Source organism: Dermochelys coriacea, chromosome 6 (genome assembly GCF_009764565.3).
Source record: "Dermochelys coriacea isolate rDerCor1 chromosome 6, rDerCor1.pri.v4, whole genome shotgun sequence".
Classification (NCBI taxonomy): domain Eukaryota; kingdom Metazoa; phylum Chordata; order Testudines; family Dermochelyidae; genus Dermochelys; species Dermochelys coriacea.
The window spans coordinates 30,652,927-30,670,199 of NC_050073.1; the positions used below are offsets into that span (position 1 = coordinate 30,652,927).

Sequence of the window (17,273 nt, forward strand, 5' to 3'; positions counted from 1 at the left end):
GCTAAAATTGCTGTCAGTTACTTCATTAGCTCAAGTGGCAAGGTCTGAAGAGTGGATCTAAAGGTTCCAACCCTGTCGATAACCTATGTGGATGTCAATATGATCCCACATGATAGAATTTGTTTATTTCAATTTGCTTTTTTTAAAATGTAGGGAATAATTAAAAGATCATGAAGGTTGCAAAGTCAAGCACTGAAGTTAGGAAATGCCAGAACTAAGATAGCCGGTGGAACCGTAATTCAGCCTCCGAGTATATGCATTATGAAACAATGTTTAATTATATGATTATTCACTATTTTTTCCACAGGGCGCTTGCTTCATTCAGTGCACAGAATGGATCTGCTCTGGGACTTATCATGGTGAAGGAGGTAGGGGACTAGAGGAAGATAAAGGATGTCTCATGGTTAAAGCAGTTGAATGCTGCCCTGGACGAAATTGATTGTATCCCTTCCTCTCCCTCAGAGTTCCTATGTGATGCTAATGAAGACAATGAAACCAAAATTTTCACAAGTGGTCACTAACTTTGAGTTCCTTGTTTTCTGGGGGGGTCTTCTTGAGACCCTGAGACCTGATCTGCAGAAGTGCCAAGAACTCTCAACTGCAACTGAAGTCAATGGGAGATGTTTCTGAATATACAGAGTTCTATATATTGCTAAGTGCTCTAAAAAAATAAAATCAGGTTTCATCCATCTCAAATTGGGCACACAAAATTAGTGGATACTTTTGATCCAATCTCTCTGTGCCCCAACTCCCCATCTGTAAAATGGGGATTATAATATCCCTCCTCCTCATGGGTGTCTTGGGGAAAAAATTACTGATGTTTACAAAGCGCTCAGATACTATAGTGATGAATGCCATAGAAAACCCAAAAAGGAAAATTACTCATTCTGTTTTCAGAGCAGAGTATTAACACCAAAGAGATTTTTCATGACTTCAGAATAGGACATTAAATACTATAGGTGCAATTTCTTCTTAAAAAAAAAGTAGTACACAAATTGAAGTAAGTTATTGCAGAAGACAGACACTTTCACTACCATCACATTAATCTAGTAATTCATGACAGTGGTCATTGTTAGATTAGCAGTAACAACTAGCAAACCTTGCATTACTCTGCAAAGATGATGTAGAAGGAGATCAGGACCAAGTCTTTCCCACAATTTATCAGTTTATATGGTACAGATTTTAGCAATATTTTTCAAAGCTGAACATGGCAACTACTGTTTCCTGCTAGAAAATTATGACACAATTTGAGTTCCCCACTTTATGAGCTGCAGCTACTGGGAGTGAGTTGCTATCATACTTATATTTTAAATTCATGTCAATGAAGTACCAGAGCAGTGTAATTATCAGGGTGGATTTGATTTAAATCATGATTTAAATCACTAGTCAGGAAGACTATTTAATCATGGATTTCTACATAAAAGTGCATTCTTGTGGGTTGTTATAACTTTAATACATTTTCTTCACAACTCAGAGATAGATGTAGGTTTCATTTTTAGAAGGTACACACTATACATTTTTAAGTGATTTATTTTGAAAAATCTTTTCAGATTAGTTTTACAGCTATATCAGAAAATGAATAATTGTTTGGTTATTTCATTTACCAAAGGTAATTGAAGCAGATATTTATGAAGTCATTGGAAGGTGAACAATCACCAATTCAACAGGTTAATCATTAATATTTGAAGGATTTTCTTGCCATGCTGTATTAGGAGGAGAACATCACAAGACAGACATTTAAATTGTTTTATTTAAATAAAAACAACAACAACAACGTTATGTATTCTGGACGTTTTTCTTCAACAGCAAACATAATATTTTAACAAAACAAGCATATGAATTTTTGAATTTAGTTAAACATTAAAGTTTTTTAAAAAATCAGGTTTGTTTCTGTTAAAATTGTTTTAAACTAAAATAGTTAAATGAAATTTAAAAAAAAAAAATTTAATTGACCATGTCAGCCAGGCCAACATGAGAAAAAGACAGTTACTCACCTTTTTAACTGTTGTTCATTGAGATGTGTTGCTCATATCCATGCCAATGAGGTGTGCGCACGCTGCATGCATGATCATCAGAGAATTTTTACCCTAGCAACACCCGGTGGGTCGGCTGTGGAGCCCCTGGAGTGGCGCCTTCATGGCACTAGAGACATACCCCAGCTGACCCAGCGCCCCCTCAGTTCATTCTTGCCAGCTACTCCGACAGAGGGGAAGGAAGGCGGGTTTGGAATGGATATGAGCAACACATCTCAAAGAACAACAGTTACAAAGGCAAGCAACCATCTTTTCTTCTTTGAGTGCTTGCTCATATCTATTCCAATTAGGTGACTCCCAAGCCTTACCTAGGCGATGAGGTCGGAGCGAGATATTGATGAGTGCAGCACCGCTGAACCAAATGCCGCATCATCTCTGGATTGCTGGACTATTGCATAGTGAGACCAAGTGGCAGCTCTACAGATCTCCTGTATTGGAACCTGCGCCAGGAAAGCCACCGATGAGGCTTGAACCCTTGTGGAATGGGCGGTGAGGGGCTTGGCCGCGATGCCGGCCAGGTTGTAGCAAGCACAGATACAGGATGTGATCCAAGCAGAGATGCACTATGAAGAGACCGGGAGGCCCTTCATCTGGTCGGCCATGGCGAAGAAGAGCTGGGTCTTTTTCCTGAATGACTTCGTACGCCCAATATAGAAGGTGAGGGCCCTACGAACGTCAAAAGAGTGCAGCCGTTGCTCTCACCGAGTAGCATGTGGCTTCAGATAGAAGACTGGGAGGAAAATGTCCTGGCTGACGTGAAAAGTTGATACCACCTTGGGAAGGAAAGCTGGGTGAGGGTGTAGCTGCACCCTGTCCTTATGGAAGACCGTGTACGGTGGTTTCAGAGTGAGGGTTCTGATCTCAGATACGCGCCTCACCGAAGTGATAGCCATGAGGAAGTCTGTCTTCCAAGAGAGGTACAGAAGCGAGCAGGTGGCCATTGGCTCAATGGGGCCCCGTAAGTCTAAAGAGGACCAGGTTAAGGTCCCACGGGGGGACTGGTTGCTGCACCTGCAGATAGAGACGGTCTAGGCCCTTAAGAAACCTACCTACCATAGGGTTGGAGAAAATAGAGCATCCATTTTCTCCTGGGTGGAAAGCCGAGATGGCTGCCAGGTGCACTCTAACAGATGATATTGCCACACCTTGCCTTTTAGGGATAGGAGATAGTTCAAGATGAGAGGCACGGACGCTTGGGGGGGGATACGGGGGTGTGCTGCGTTGAGCACACCAGCAGGAGAAACACTTCCATTTGGCCAGGTCCGTGGGTTGAGAGGAGGGCTTCCTGCTATCTAGCAGGACCTGCTGCACTGAATGGGAGCAGAGAAGCTCCGAGTGAGTTAGCCATGCAGCATCCACGCCACGGTGGAGGGACTGCAGGTCGGGAAGACAGAGGCAGCAGTGGTCTTGTGAGATCAGGTCTGGCCAAAACAAGAGTGGAATCGGGGCGTCTACCGATATCTCCAATAGCGTGGTGTAGCAGTTCTGCCTGGGCCACGCTGGGGCGATCAGGATCAGATGTGTTCTGTCCATGAGCACTTTGAGTAGGGCTTTGTGAACCAGCAGGAACGGAGAGAAGGTGTAGAACAACTGGCCCTTCCATGGGAGTAGGAAGGCGTCTGTGAGAGAACCCGGGGAGCATCCCTCGAGAGAGCAAAATATCCGATTGCTGTACGAGGCAAACAGGTCAACCTAGGGAAACCCCCACCTCAGGAAGATGAAGTGGATGACATGGGGACGGATTGACCACTTGTGGGACTGGAAGGACCTGCTGAGGTGGTCTGCCACTGTGTTCTGGACCCCTGGGAGGAAGGATGTCATTAGCTGGATGGAGTGGGCTGTACAAAACTCCCACAGGCGAATGGCTTCCCGACAAAGGGCGGGAGGGGACGAGCGAGCTCCCCCTCGCTTGTTGATGTAGAACATGGCCATGGCATTGTCTTCGAGGACAGCTATGCAACGGCCATGTAGATGCTCCCGGAATGCTTGACACTCCAGGCGCACTGCCATCAGCTCCCGTACATTGTTGTGTAGAGAGATAGTTCAGCTGTGGTCCACGGACCCTGCGTCCGGACGTCCCCGAGATGAGCGTCCCATCCTAGGGATGATGCATCTGTGACTAGAGACAATGAGGGTTGAAGAATGGGACTCCTTCGTATACTGCCCTGGGGTCTAACCACCAGCGGAGAGAGGCTAAGACCGTTTCCGGAACGGTGACCACCATGTTTAGGCTGTCTCGACTTGGGCAATAGACTGTTGTCAGCCAGGCCTGAAGTGGGCAGAGCCACAGTCTGGCATGCCTGGTCACATACGTACAGGAGGCCATGTGCCCCAGAAGGCTTAAACTCGTCCTTGCCATTGAGGTAGGAAAACTTTGGATGAGACTCACAAAAGACTGGAAGCCGGGGTCCGGTAGAAGAGCTCGGGCAAGTCTGGAATCTAAGACTGCCCCAATGAACTCTATTCTCTGGGTTGGATCCAGAGTCGACTTTTCCACGTTGAGGAGGAGGCCTAATCGAGGATACATGGCCATGGTCACTTGGATGTGGGACTGCACCTGTTCCCTGGTGCGACCTCGGATAAGCCAATCATCGAGATACAGGAATACTTGGATCCGCTGCCGATGGAGGGAGGCTGCCACAAAAGCCATACATTTAAATACCCGTGGGGCCATAGAAAGACCGAATGGAAGGACTGTGAACTGATAGCATTCGCGGTTGACCACAAAGCGAAGGAAATGTCTGTGCGCCGGATGAATCGCTATGTGGAAATACGCGTCCTTCATGTCAAGGGCGGCATACCAGTCTCCAGGATCCAGGGAAGGTATGATGGTCCCCAAGGACACCATGCAGAACTTCAACTTTACCTTGAATTTGTTGAGTCTGCACAGGTCCAGGATAGGCCAAAGCCCGCCCTTTGCTTTGGGGATTAGGAAGTAACAGGAGTAAAAACCCCTGCCCCTTAATTCCCTTGGAAACTCCTCGATCGCTCCCATGGTTAGGAGCGTCTGCACTTCCTGCATAAGGAGTTGCTCGTGAGAAGGGTCCCTGAAGAGGGACAGGGAGGGAGAGTGGGAGGGTGGGGAGAAAGAAAATTGGAGAGAATATCCCTTTTCCACCGTGCGAAGAACCCAACAATCTGTAGTTATGGAGGGACCACGCACAGTGGAAACGGGATAAACAATTACAGAACAACGGGGAAGGATCCTGACTGATGTCCGTAAGCTGTCCTTGGGTACACCTTCAAAAGTTTTGTTTGGGCCCTGCCAGAGATTTAGCTGGGCCTTGGTTCTGCCCTAGCTGGTGGTTGGTGGACTTCTTCCTGCCACCTCGCCCATGTCTGCTATAAAAGCCCTGCCTCGGTCGAGGAGGGGGATAGGATCATTCAGGTTGGGGTTTGAAGGGCCTCCATTGTGTGACTGGTGTGTGCATCCCCAGGGAGCACATTATGGCCCTAGAATCTTTAAGGCTTTGGAGCCTGGAATCGGTCTTATCTGAAAACAGGCCTTGTCCTTCAAAAGGGAAGGTCCTGTAGGGTTTGCTGCAGTTCTGGCAGCAGGCTGGACACCTGCAGCAAAGATATGCACCGCATGGCTATTCCCAATGCAAGGGTCTGGGGAGTGGAGTCCACGGCATCTAATGAGGCCTGTAAGGAGGTCCTGGCCACCTTTTTGCCCTCCTCTACCAGGGCCCCAAACTCATCTCTGGACTCCGGAGGTACTAGGCCCTTGAATTTTAACAGAGTTCCATGAGTTGTCATAGCAGCTCAGGAGCGCCTGCTGGTTTGTGACCGTGAGCTGCAGCACCCTGTGCAATAGATCTTTTGCCCGAACAAATCAAGACGCCTGGCGTCTTTCGACTTGGGCGCCGGAGCCTATTGCCCATGCCACTCCCTCTCGTTCACTGAGGCCACCACTATTGAACACAGCTGAGGGTGAGTATAGAGGTACTCAATCTTTGGAGGGGACAAATTACCACCTCTCCACTCCTTCAGCAGTTGGAGGGATGGATGCAGGTGTTTGCCAGATTATTCTGGCCGGGATCTGTATGGTGCGAATGAGTGGTAAAGGCACTCGAGATAGGGCCTCCACTGACTAGATGTCCACCACTGCGTCCTCCAACTCCCACTACCTCCTCCGCTTGGAGGTTCATGTTCTGTGCCACCCTACGCAGGAGCTCCTGGTAGTCTACTGGAAGGGGGACCTGAGACTGTTGTCCCAGCCACTGCCTCGTCTGGGGAGGATGAGGATGACACCACAGGAGCCAGGGGGTCCAGTGTTGTTTCCTGCTGGGTCTTGTCATCCAGGATCCACAACTCCGGAGTCTGCCTCAGAGTTAGGGCTGTGGTTTCTATGCCCCCCAGAGCAGGATGGCTTATGGTGGCCTCTAGCAGCCGAGGCTCTTAGTAGCCGGATGGGGTGCCCTGAGCTTGGTGGTAAGCTCACAGTGTCCAAAATGGCCATCGGGCAGACCCTTGGACGGGATCATGGCATTCCTCTTGCCAGTGGGCAGCATCACCCAAGCCATGGCTATGAGCTGCGTGGCCGGGTCGTGAGCCCGCATCAGACTGCGACGAATGCAAAGCGATCACGAGGGCCAAGGCAGTGCCGAACATGTCTGCGTCAAGTCACCCGGACGTGGTGGAGACTGGTACTGGGCTGCCAGAGATCAGTGCCGCAACTGCGGGGAGCAGCACTGTGATGCTGGGGTGCAGTACCAGGACCAAGACCGGTACCGAGGTCTGAACCGGTACCGCGATCCGGACCTTGACCGCGACGATGACCGCTTCCAAGAGCAGTGCCGAGATCTGCTCCAGGACGGTGACCGACGTGTAGAGAAGTGCCAGGAGTCTGACCAGCCCCACGAGCCGGATCAGTGCCGTGAGTACAACCGGCATCGCGAGTACGACCGGCGCTGAGAGAGGGAGTAGCGTCGGGAGCAGGAGCAGATCCAAGAACAGGACCAGTGCCGTGGTTCCAACTGAGGAGCCAACAGCCAGATCAGGGATGGTTTGCCCTGGGACGATACCGCACGAACAGGAGCCGGTGCCACGGTTGCAGTGATGTCCACTCTGTCATCACGAGGTCCCTTGCCACCGCAAAGGTATCCAGCGTTGATGGGAGCCGGGGCTCAACCACGCTACGAGTCGGGGAGCCCATCCACGCTGGACTCAACGGCTCTTCCCTCAGTGCTGGAGTCAGTGGCGCCAACGTCGGTGCTTGAACCCCCCAGTCACTCCACTACCAGACGCAATTCCAAGGGTGGTCCCAGGGGCACTGGCGACTGCTGAGGCGGAGCAGCTATCTCTGGCCTGCAGTGCCGCTTTTGGCCAGGTGAATGAGAATGGTGCCGGACCAACTGCACCGGTTGCGGTGCCGGGGAACTTCAGTGCCGCGGGTCTCTGCCAGAGTCCAACCACAGTGCAATACCTACTGCTGCCGCTGGGGCAGTGCGCACCGAGTCGCTCAGCACTAGGTCTCAGTGCGCCACTGGGGGACCCGGGCTAAGATCCACCTCCATCAGGAGCTGTTTTAATCTAAAGTCCCGCTCCTTCTTGGTCCAGGGCCAAAATCCCTTGCAAATTTTGCACGTGTCTGCCTGGTGGGATTCTCCCAGACACTTCTGACAGGAGCCATGGGGGTCGCCTGTTGGCATGGGTTTAGCATAAGATGAACAAGGTTTAAAGCCCGGAGCCTTGAGCATAAGCCCAAGCGGCAGGCGGGGAGGAGGCCCCTTCTAACCCACTACAATAATTATATGCACTACAGCTATAACTATACTAAAACTACAACAATTAAACTACGAAGACACTATCACTAGGGAGAGTGGAGAGCAGTAAAGCCGAGCTCAACAGTTCCAAGGACTGTCACGGACGGTAAGAAGGAACTGAGGGGCACTGGGTCAGCTGGGGTATATAGCTAGCGCCATGAAGGCGCCGTTCCAGGGGGCTCCACAGCTGACCCACCGGGTGTTGCTAGGGTAGAAATTCTCCGACAATTATGCATGCAGCACGCGCACACCTAATTGGAATCGATAGGAGCAAGCACTCTAAGAAGAACTTAAAATATTGACTTCTGCAGCTAACTCAGGTTTCAGAGTAGCAGCCGTGTTAGTCTGTATTCGCAAAAAGAAAAGGAGTACTTGTGGCACCTTAGAGACTAACAAATTTATTAGAGCATAAGCTTTCGTGCATCCGATGAAGTGAGCTGTAGCTCACGAAAGCTTATGCTCTAATAAATTTGTTAGTCTCTAAGGTGCCGCAGCTAACTCAGTCATCTTCGCCTTAATTTTCCTGTTTGTTCATAAACTGGAAAAGCAAAACAAGCTTTTCTGCTTTTTCAGGTCCCAAACGATTTCTCAATTTGGTATGAATTAGTCCAAAGGAAGAAAATATTCTTTCTACACTGGCAGAAGAAGCTACTGCTGTTAAAAGTGAGATCACCACTTCAACAGTCTCTGAATCCAGTCTCTGATCTGAATCTGAATGCTTAAGTGACTTCCACCAGTTCACTGGTGTGACTCTCTTTAAAACATCATCATCAAACATATTTCTTGAATGGTTCACCCTTAGCTCTGAAGTTTATTATAGTTGGCATTATGGAGGGATGATTGCTGGATGCATTTTGTCCAAAAAAGAAAAAAAATCCGATTTTTTTTAAATCATTGATTTTTATCCATCCTGATAATTATCTTGCCCAGTGTTATATGATAAGGCTACTATGTTTGTTATATTGTCGGAGTTAAAAATGCAAGTCACCATTGTTTCCTACTGAACAATATGCTTGCGGTTATAGAAGCCCACAGCATTAGCAGTGTTCAAACTTGCACAATATAACATGCTAGCCAAGAAGAGAAGAATACAGCATGTCAAGCAGACACATCCTTCAGTTAGATATAAAACTACAGTATGTTAATTCAAGACTGCCCCAGAATAAGAGAGAGCAATTATTTTTCTGTGGCAATTTAGCCTTACAATATCCCTGAAAATATAAAATATTCATTATCTTCCCTTATTAAACAATGCTAGGACAAGTTAATCTAGTTTCTGGACATGTGTATACAATAAGCATGCACACCTTCTGGACATTAAATTTTAAACTGAAATAGCTGTATGAAATGTTTCCCTGTTAAATGAATAATTTTTTCTTGCTATGAAAGGGAGATCCAGCGGACAAAGTTCAAAATCCAAGTTTTGAAGAAAATGTCAGATTAAGAACTTCGCAAGAAGGTATAACTTCACTTGCAGAGTTGTAGCATTTTCTTAAATTATGAATTAGAGATTCAGAGTAACCACTTTCAATTACAATGATCAGCTTAAATAAATAAATATGCTTATATTGCTAGCAAATCTTTGAATCTTGATTTTCAGAGACCACAATATTGAGTAGCTGCATTCTGATTTAGCTCAGAGAGCAGATTTTGTGCTTTGATGAAGCGCTAAAGCTCCTTTGCCATAAAAAGGCTAGGGCTCTTTTTTTTAAATTTTGTTTTGTTATTTTCTTTATTTTAGGTATATTGTACTTTTAGGACTAGACTGCAACTAGACCTCATGCAGTTGTGGCACAAATGGGGGAGTCAAGTGACAACCTGATTTCCTACACTCCTCCTATTTCAGTGTCTTTTGGGGGGGGCGGGAGGAGGGAAGAAGGTGTTTATTTAAAAGAGGAAGAAAGTGACTTCCTTTGACTTGCGAGGCAGCCAAACAGAATGCCTGTCCCGGGTAATATATGTGATACTACTTTAAATATAAAAAGACTACTTAGCACTTATTATGAAGTTACACACCAGTTACATCATCTCCAAAAAGATTTATCATAAGAAAAAAAAATAATTCTTATTGTAGCTGGAATTTGTTTTGTTTTAACTGAATAGAGCACAATAACATCCTTCTGTTTATAGGCAAACTCTGATCACAGGAAAGTTAACTGAATCTAAACAAGAATACCACATTTTAGGAATTTCTTCTGCCCACTTTACTGCACTCTCCCTTATCTAGCTTCACAATCTAACAAGATGTAAAGCTAGGTAAGAGAAAGTGATTTCTTTAAAATAAGCACGATTAGATAATTTTATAAGTGAAGGTGCAGGCAACTATAGTATGATCACTTGTCACATTAGAATTGATTAATCATTGTAATAGTCGATAAAAATTAAGTACTCAAGCCTTATTCCCTTTGTTATACACAGAGCCACTGAATACCAGGAGCAAGAGTAATGCAGACTAATTGTAACTTATGTTTTGTAAATATTTTTTCTAAAACTAACAGATTATCTCTGTTTTGCTAGTTTTTAGAGTTTACTTTGTTGTATACATTATTGCATCTCAATTACACGCAAGTTTTTTCCAGTGTTCTAATTAAAGAAAAGCCATGGTGGGTGTATGGGCAGATTAAATATGCCCAATATATAGTTTCTTTCTTTGACACTACCATTTTGTTTCTGCTTTGGGAAAGCAATACAACCTTGTCTCTCTCTCATACCTTTTTGAATAAGGCCGTATGTAAATTCCAATGATGAATTCATGATTAGGGCTTATACCAGCAAAAAAACAAAAAAATAAAAAACAAGCAGCAGCATGTTTTCTCATGCCCTTGTGTGATCTTTGCAAACATCTGTGAACTTCCCTAAATCCCATCAACATTCCATTATGTAAACACATTATATGGGAATTCTTGTTGTAAAGCCCATCAAACACACTTCAAAATCCATGGAAAAAAAAAAGTCTTAGAATGCACATGAAGTGGTGTTTTTTGATTCATGGGGCCTACATTTTCTAACTACATTCTTTGCGAAGAAATCTCAATGTGTGCCCTTTAAACCATTTCTGCAGCAACTCTCCATTATACTGAAGGGTTGGATAACAAAAATTTTCTCCATCCCAGTAAGAGCCCATATATACAGATGGAAGTCCTAGTCGTAATGGAATTGAGCTTGCATTCCTTGTGCACTCAAAACTTCTTTTGAAGTCACTGATAATTCTGGGTGTGTACGGGATATAGCAGTGGAAACTGAAGCAAGCAAGCATTTAATGTGACAAAAGAGAAAGTCACATTTAATACGTGTACCTCTATAATTGTTAATTCAGAATAAAAAGTGAGAGCACTAACAACTATAGAACTACATATATTAAATCTGACTCCTTCACATTTGTCAAATTAAATGCTTGCTTATTTCACTTCCCACAAGGGATGCTGCTACTGCATCCCTTCACACCCAAAATTATCAGTGACTTCAAAAGAAGTTTTGAGTGCACAAGGAATGCAAGCTCAATTCCATTGCAACTAGGACTCCAATCTGCATACTGACAGGTTTCAGAGTAGCCGCCGTGTTAGTCTGTATTCGCAAAAAGAAAAGGAGTACTTGTGGCACCTGAGAGACTAACCAATTTATTTGAGCATAAGCTTTCGTGAGCTACAGCTCACTTCATCGGATACATTCACTGAATGCATCCGATGAAGTGAGCTGTAGCTCACGAAAGCTTATGCTCAAATAAATTGGTTAGTCTCTCAGGTGCCACAAGTACTCCTTTTCAATCTGCATATGTGGGCTCTTACATCCACACAGAGTACTTCCAAGATAAGTAGGGCTTGATCGTGGTTCAAGGGTCTATATGTGTGAATTCAATTGCAGAACTGAGGTTCAACTGTGCATGCATCGCTCATATGTATGTATACTGACGGTTATACAAATCATGGGGAAGTCCACAAGAATAATTTTCCTTCTTGAAATTTTCAACGGTTAGTAAATGTGCGCACAAAAAAAGTCACATACGTATTATCGGAAAAGATGCATGGATTGTATACAATGCCTACAAAAATAATTCTGTTAGTTTTTAAGGTTGCTAGATTGTATAGCTCAATATCACAAACCATAAAAAGCAGGGTAATAAGCAGTTGTACAGACACCCTCTCCCAATAAAAGCCACAGCCCCAATTCCATATGATCATGCACAGGTACACTGTACCACTGACTTCAGCAGAAGTCCATGTAAGAGTGCACATACAGATAGGCAAATGCAGGATCAGGACCCAAATACTTCAATACTTGCAATGGATGTGTAAAACTGATGCAGGATTAGATATAACATGCTACCTGCCAATTTGCACGTTCCAACTAACGAAGACAGAAAAATCTAATCAAAGGAGTTAGCTTAATCCACCAACTGTATGTGACTGACACACTGATGGTAGCTCCAAGTCAAAGCAGCGCACACTAACAAGGTGGTACAGGGAAGTTTATAATGCCACAGCTGTACACCTATTTCATGAATAAACATAGGATTAAATCAACAGGATTGTCAATACAGCACCTTTTCACTATCATAAAAATCACTTCATAGTAAGTTTAAAAGGTGAAGAAAACATTATAGAGGCTGCACTAATTTTAAAATCTACATTCCTCCTTATTTTGGGATTACCATGAAACTAAATCCAATAAGGAAGAAAGAACCAACACACCAGTAAACTGCTAAATGTTATTTACCCGAGACAGTCCCTAAATACTACATATTCAAATTTATAATTTTGAAACATCCAAGTATAAATAATCAACTAAATAGGAAAGTTTGTCAGCAAATGTTTGCTATGGATAAAGTGCCAGGTGAAATAGATTTGACTTTGTAATAAGAAGGATGGTCTTGTCATTAAGACACTGCACTGTGACTGAGGAAATTTGGGTTGAATTCTCAACTATGGATAAATCCATTCATCTCTCCCTGCCTGAGTTCTTCATCTGTAGAGTGGGGATAACCCTTTCCCACTTTCCTTTTCCTTTCATCGGAGTGCTGTGAGGATAAATTTGTTAGCGTCTGTGAGGCACTCGGACACTAAATTGATGACGGCCATATAAAAAATAGACTACAATAAATGATAGCTTGCTCTCTTTTTCAAAAGCATTTAAAAAACACCTATTGGATCAGGAGTTGTAACACTGATGTTGAGAGTATTTTCTACCAATAGGAACTCTAAAAATCGTTTCTTAAACTACATGAAATATATTTCAAGATTTTAAATTTTTATTCTGAGTCTATTTGAAATCATTTAGACAAGCTGTAGACAAGTAACAGATTTTTTGCATTTAAAAACTTAAATAGAAACATTTTTCACTTCAGATAAAAGTTAAAACAATCTAATATACCAAAGTAAGTGCCTTTTAAAGAGAAAGCAAAGAGAAAATGTCTATACAAAAAGATGTATTTAAAACCGTCAAGAATAATTATAAGTTTATCTTACAAAAAATTTTCAACCCATCGATTTCATATAGAAGGAAATGGAATTAATACACCAAAAGAACTTTGGAATTTTACAAAAGAAAAAAACTGTCAATACTCTGTGTATTATGGAATTGCACGTGGGGGTAAAGGAATTTGGAAGACAGTGCATGCCTAGTCTTCTGGAGAATGTTGTTTTCTCTCAAACATTTTGAACAGTAGGTGTTAAACAGCAGCAAACCCATTCAATAATAACTTCTGATTGCTCTGTCAGGTCTAAACTAACTATTTCAGGACACAGACTCTTCAAATTAAGGTCCCCGTCCTGGAAGCTCTTATGCACGTGTATAACTTTACACAAGGGAGTAGTCAAGAGGTCAATGATATGTGCATGAAGTTAGACGTGTGCTTAAGTGCTTGCAGGATCAGGATCTTACAAATACAGCCATTTGTCCAGTTCTGAGCTGTCAATTTACTTCATATAGTGAAGACGTCAAAGCTGACTGCACCCCCTTAAAAAAAAAGCAATATATGTATTTGTATCTTCCCCTTAACGGCCCTTAGCTTCTTGCACCCAACTTCCACTTCACAAGTCCTGTAATTTCACAAATGGAATTAGAAAAGACAGTACATATTGTAATGCATAGACAAAATGGTGTGTGAATTCTATACGAGACACCAAATCTTTTATGGACAGATTTTTATCCAAGCCATGCAAACCTTATAAATATAATACTTAGATGTAATAGATTTTTATTTTTCTGTTAAATAAAAATATGCCAAACTAACCCTTTATTATGTTTAGTTTGAAAGTATGTAAAGAAAGTTATGGAGTAACTATTATCTTCAGATAGTCCACGAATACAGATTCAAGTACAAGATTTAAATATGGTTTGTTAAATATAGACTTGGGCATTTATAAAAAGCATTTAATTATTTAAAATCCTGCTTAATGATAATAGCTGATTAAATGCTCACCCTAAAATATCTACTGAAAAGCAAGCCTGTGTGTATTTGTGTACCAGTCAACAACTCAACTGAAAATTAAAATACGGCAGTCTGAGGGTTGAAAGTTTCTTCAGCAATATCCATAAACAAGTGATGTCATGTCATCATTGACAAATATTATAGTCGGAGATAAAAATATATATTTCAATGAACTAGTGAAAGAGGGGTTTTCTTTGCCTCTAAGGTTGCGTACCAGACATAATGTCTCCCCTTCTCATCTGATCAGAGGAGCAAAAACATTTTTGCTGTGTCAATTCTATAACACAGGCAACCTTACAGAGCTTACAAAATGCCATATTGCTACCTATACTATAACACCAATGGTACCTCAGTGAGGTGGTGATTAACAATTGTTTGTCCCCAAACAAAAAGGGCAATAACCCCAATTGTTTCCAGGAAGATCCTACTTAATCTACCTTTTTTTTTAGCATTAAGTTTACTATTCTGCTAAACAAAATATTTTGAAAAACTACATACACAAAGAGGTAGGAGAACAACAAAAATGTTATTCCTTACAGAGAAAACACCTCATAAAATAACAAACAAGAATCCCCACCTGGGGATTCATGTTAAGCTAATGTTTAAAGGCTCTCACAATGAATAAATTTTAATATGTACATTATGAGACATTTAAAATCTCTCATTCTTTCTTCATAATTTCCCTCCTTCAAATGAGGGAAATGGCTCCTGGAAAGCACAACAGCCTGCATCCACTACGTGAAATTACCAATAAGTGACAGGACCAGAATGTCACCTCTTTTTTCTGTTGAAAATGACCATCCCAGCCCCCGCCCCCTGCATCGTTCATTACTCGCTCAGGATGTGACAGGGGCTTTAGTGCTGGGAGGGACAGGGGAGCTTTACTAGTGTGTTTTTATTTTCATTGACAGATTTTGAAAGCCACGCCACACATGCCCGTGCTCTGGGAAGGTCCTGAAGCGAACCCACCCACCTTCATCGGAGGAAGAGAATCCCCTCCTTCCCCTTCCAACCTATCCACCGTCCTGGGGAGGAAATTAACCCCCTGCTAAATTAGTCCCCTTCATGAAAGCAACCTCCTGACTCCCCCACCAACCTGCTCAACCTGGGGAGAGGCAGTTACCCCATCCCCCAGTCCTGAGGAGCGCTCCCCGCAGCAGCCTCTGGCACACAATGTCCACACAGCCTCCACCTCCTCCTTCTGGGGGCCTGCGTGACACCAGGGGGCCGGGGGAGGGAGACCACACAGCAGCATTACACACAGCCACACCTACCTGTCTTCTCATGGTCATAGCCCACCACAATGAAATAGTCAGCCAGCCTAGCCATGGCTGAGAAGAGCCTGCCTCAGCCCCCACCGCCCCTGCCACTGCCACTGCCACTGCCACTGTCGAGGCGGCGGCGGCTGCTGCTGCTGCTGGGGAACTCAGCATCCTGCCCTCTGCTCCAGCAAGAGAAGCACCAACAGCAGCACCTCAGCCATGTTGGACGCCCAGGCGCGCTCTGCGCCTGCGCGCCCCCTCGGCCTCTGTGCTGTGACCCCGCGGGGCTGGGCGTGGGCAGCGGGGTTTACAACTAGCACGCGGAGCGGCGGCGGCGGCGGCGCGAGGGGAGCTATTGTCCGCCTCGCGCAGGCTAGCCGTGGCCAAGAGCGCGCGATTGAATTCGGGACGGGTCCCCTTTTAGGTGTAAAGGCTGGGGCGGGGTGCAGCGTCCTCCCGCTGTATTTGCATTTCGCGAATGCACAGGACACCGCACGGGCAAACAACTAAATAAGCAAAGATCTCTCCCAAAAATAAGCGTGCCTGCCTGTTCTCGTTCTCCGCTTGAGCTTGGGTCCTCCCTTCCTGTTACAAAGGAGGCAGCAAGGTAGTTTACCCATGCATTTTAGTGCATGCAAAAAAATTAATGTCTCTCTCTAAAGTACCCACCCAAAGATCATTTTCGCTTGTAAAGGATGCCTCAAGATGTACGTTGTTCCTTCTTTGTATTTATAGCTTATTAACGCACTTTGAGTTTAACGCATGAAAACTAAAAAAGAAAAAAAGAAACCAACCACCCGGTAGCTAAGGTCTTTCTAAAATATCTTCCCTGACTTCATTCAGCGCCTAAACATGGGATTAGGACCTTTTCTGTTGCAGAATTTGCAGTAAAGCGCATCATCCTCTTGTTTTGTATAATATTTTGCTGATGCATTTATAGTTCAGTGCATGCAAAATAAATGCCTTAATATGAACTATCAGGGTATCTAAAATAACCTCCCCGAGTTCCTTCTCAAGAATGGAATTTCAGTGGCCCGGAATTTCCAGGAAGCTTCCTGTTTACTTTTTCTTTTGGATGTTAGGAACATGCCATGGTGGGGAGAGAAGCAGGCTTTCCTAAACTGAGTGCAGTTCTCATGGCACAGCATTCACCAAGTCTCTTAATTATTTTTAGTGACTCTGTGACTCTTATGCTGCACTGAGTTGTCTCTGGCAATAAAGTCAGCAGGAAAATCTGGGGCAGAAGGTGTGCGTGAGAGAGAGAGAGGCAGGCTGCCTCTGGCCCAAATTGCTATTACAATACTGTGATGAGATATGGAAACCATATTAATTGAAATCTTAATGTGCCTAGAAATCTTTTTCCACACATATTTCTTAACAGGTTTTCCAACTTTGCTTTCCACATTTAGGCTTCATGTGGAGTACAGCTTTGGCACTGGCACCCAAGGAGGGAAAAAAATCACAGGCTGATGTCACTTTAAATCCTCATCGAGAAGATGATTGTGACTCAAGTGCAGACTTGCAGTATCTCTTTTATTTAATATTGTTGGTCTTCTACTTACCCATTTGTGTGACATCCTAGCAAAATGCTATTCTTCAAGAGCCTGCAGAGAGCATTTACAATTAAGTGGAAGATTTCAGGTTGCTATTTATAGTGTGTAAATAGGACTGACGCCTTTTGCTCTTACTCCAAAGCCTAATTGGCCTACTAGCCCCTGAAAAGATTATGCTGATATGTAGTGTGTCTTGACAAGACATTGCTCCATTAACTGGTTGAGTGTAT

General features: G+C 44.0%; 1 protein-coding gene across 3 annotated transcripts in view; it reads right to left on the bottom strand.

The window, feature by feature from the left end:
- The window catches only part of SBF2 (SET binding factor 2), a 527,933-nt gene extending 512,053 nt beyond the window's left edge, over positions 1-15,880 (bottom strand). For all 3 annotated transcript variants that reach the window (XM_043517429.1, XM_043517428.1, XM_043517427.1), the window contains exon 1: positions 15,503-15,880. In XM_043517429.1, coding sequence (XP_043373364.1) covers positions 15,503-15,661 — 159 coding nt within the window. In that variant the 5' untranslated portion in view covers positions 15,662-15,880. The remainder of the gene's footprint in view (positions 1-15,502) is intronic.
- Between the last annotated feature and the right edge of the window lie 1,393 nt (positions 15,881-17,273).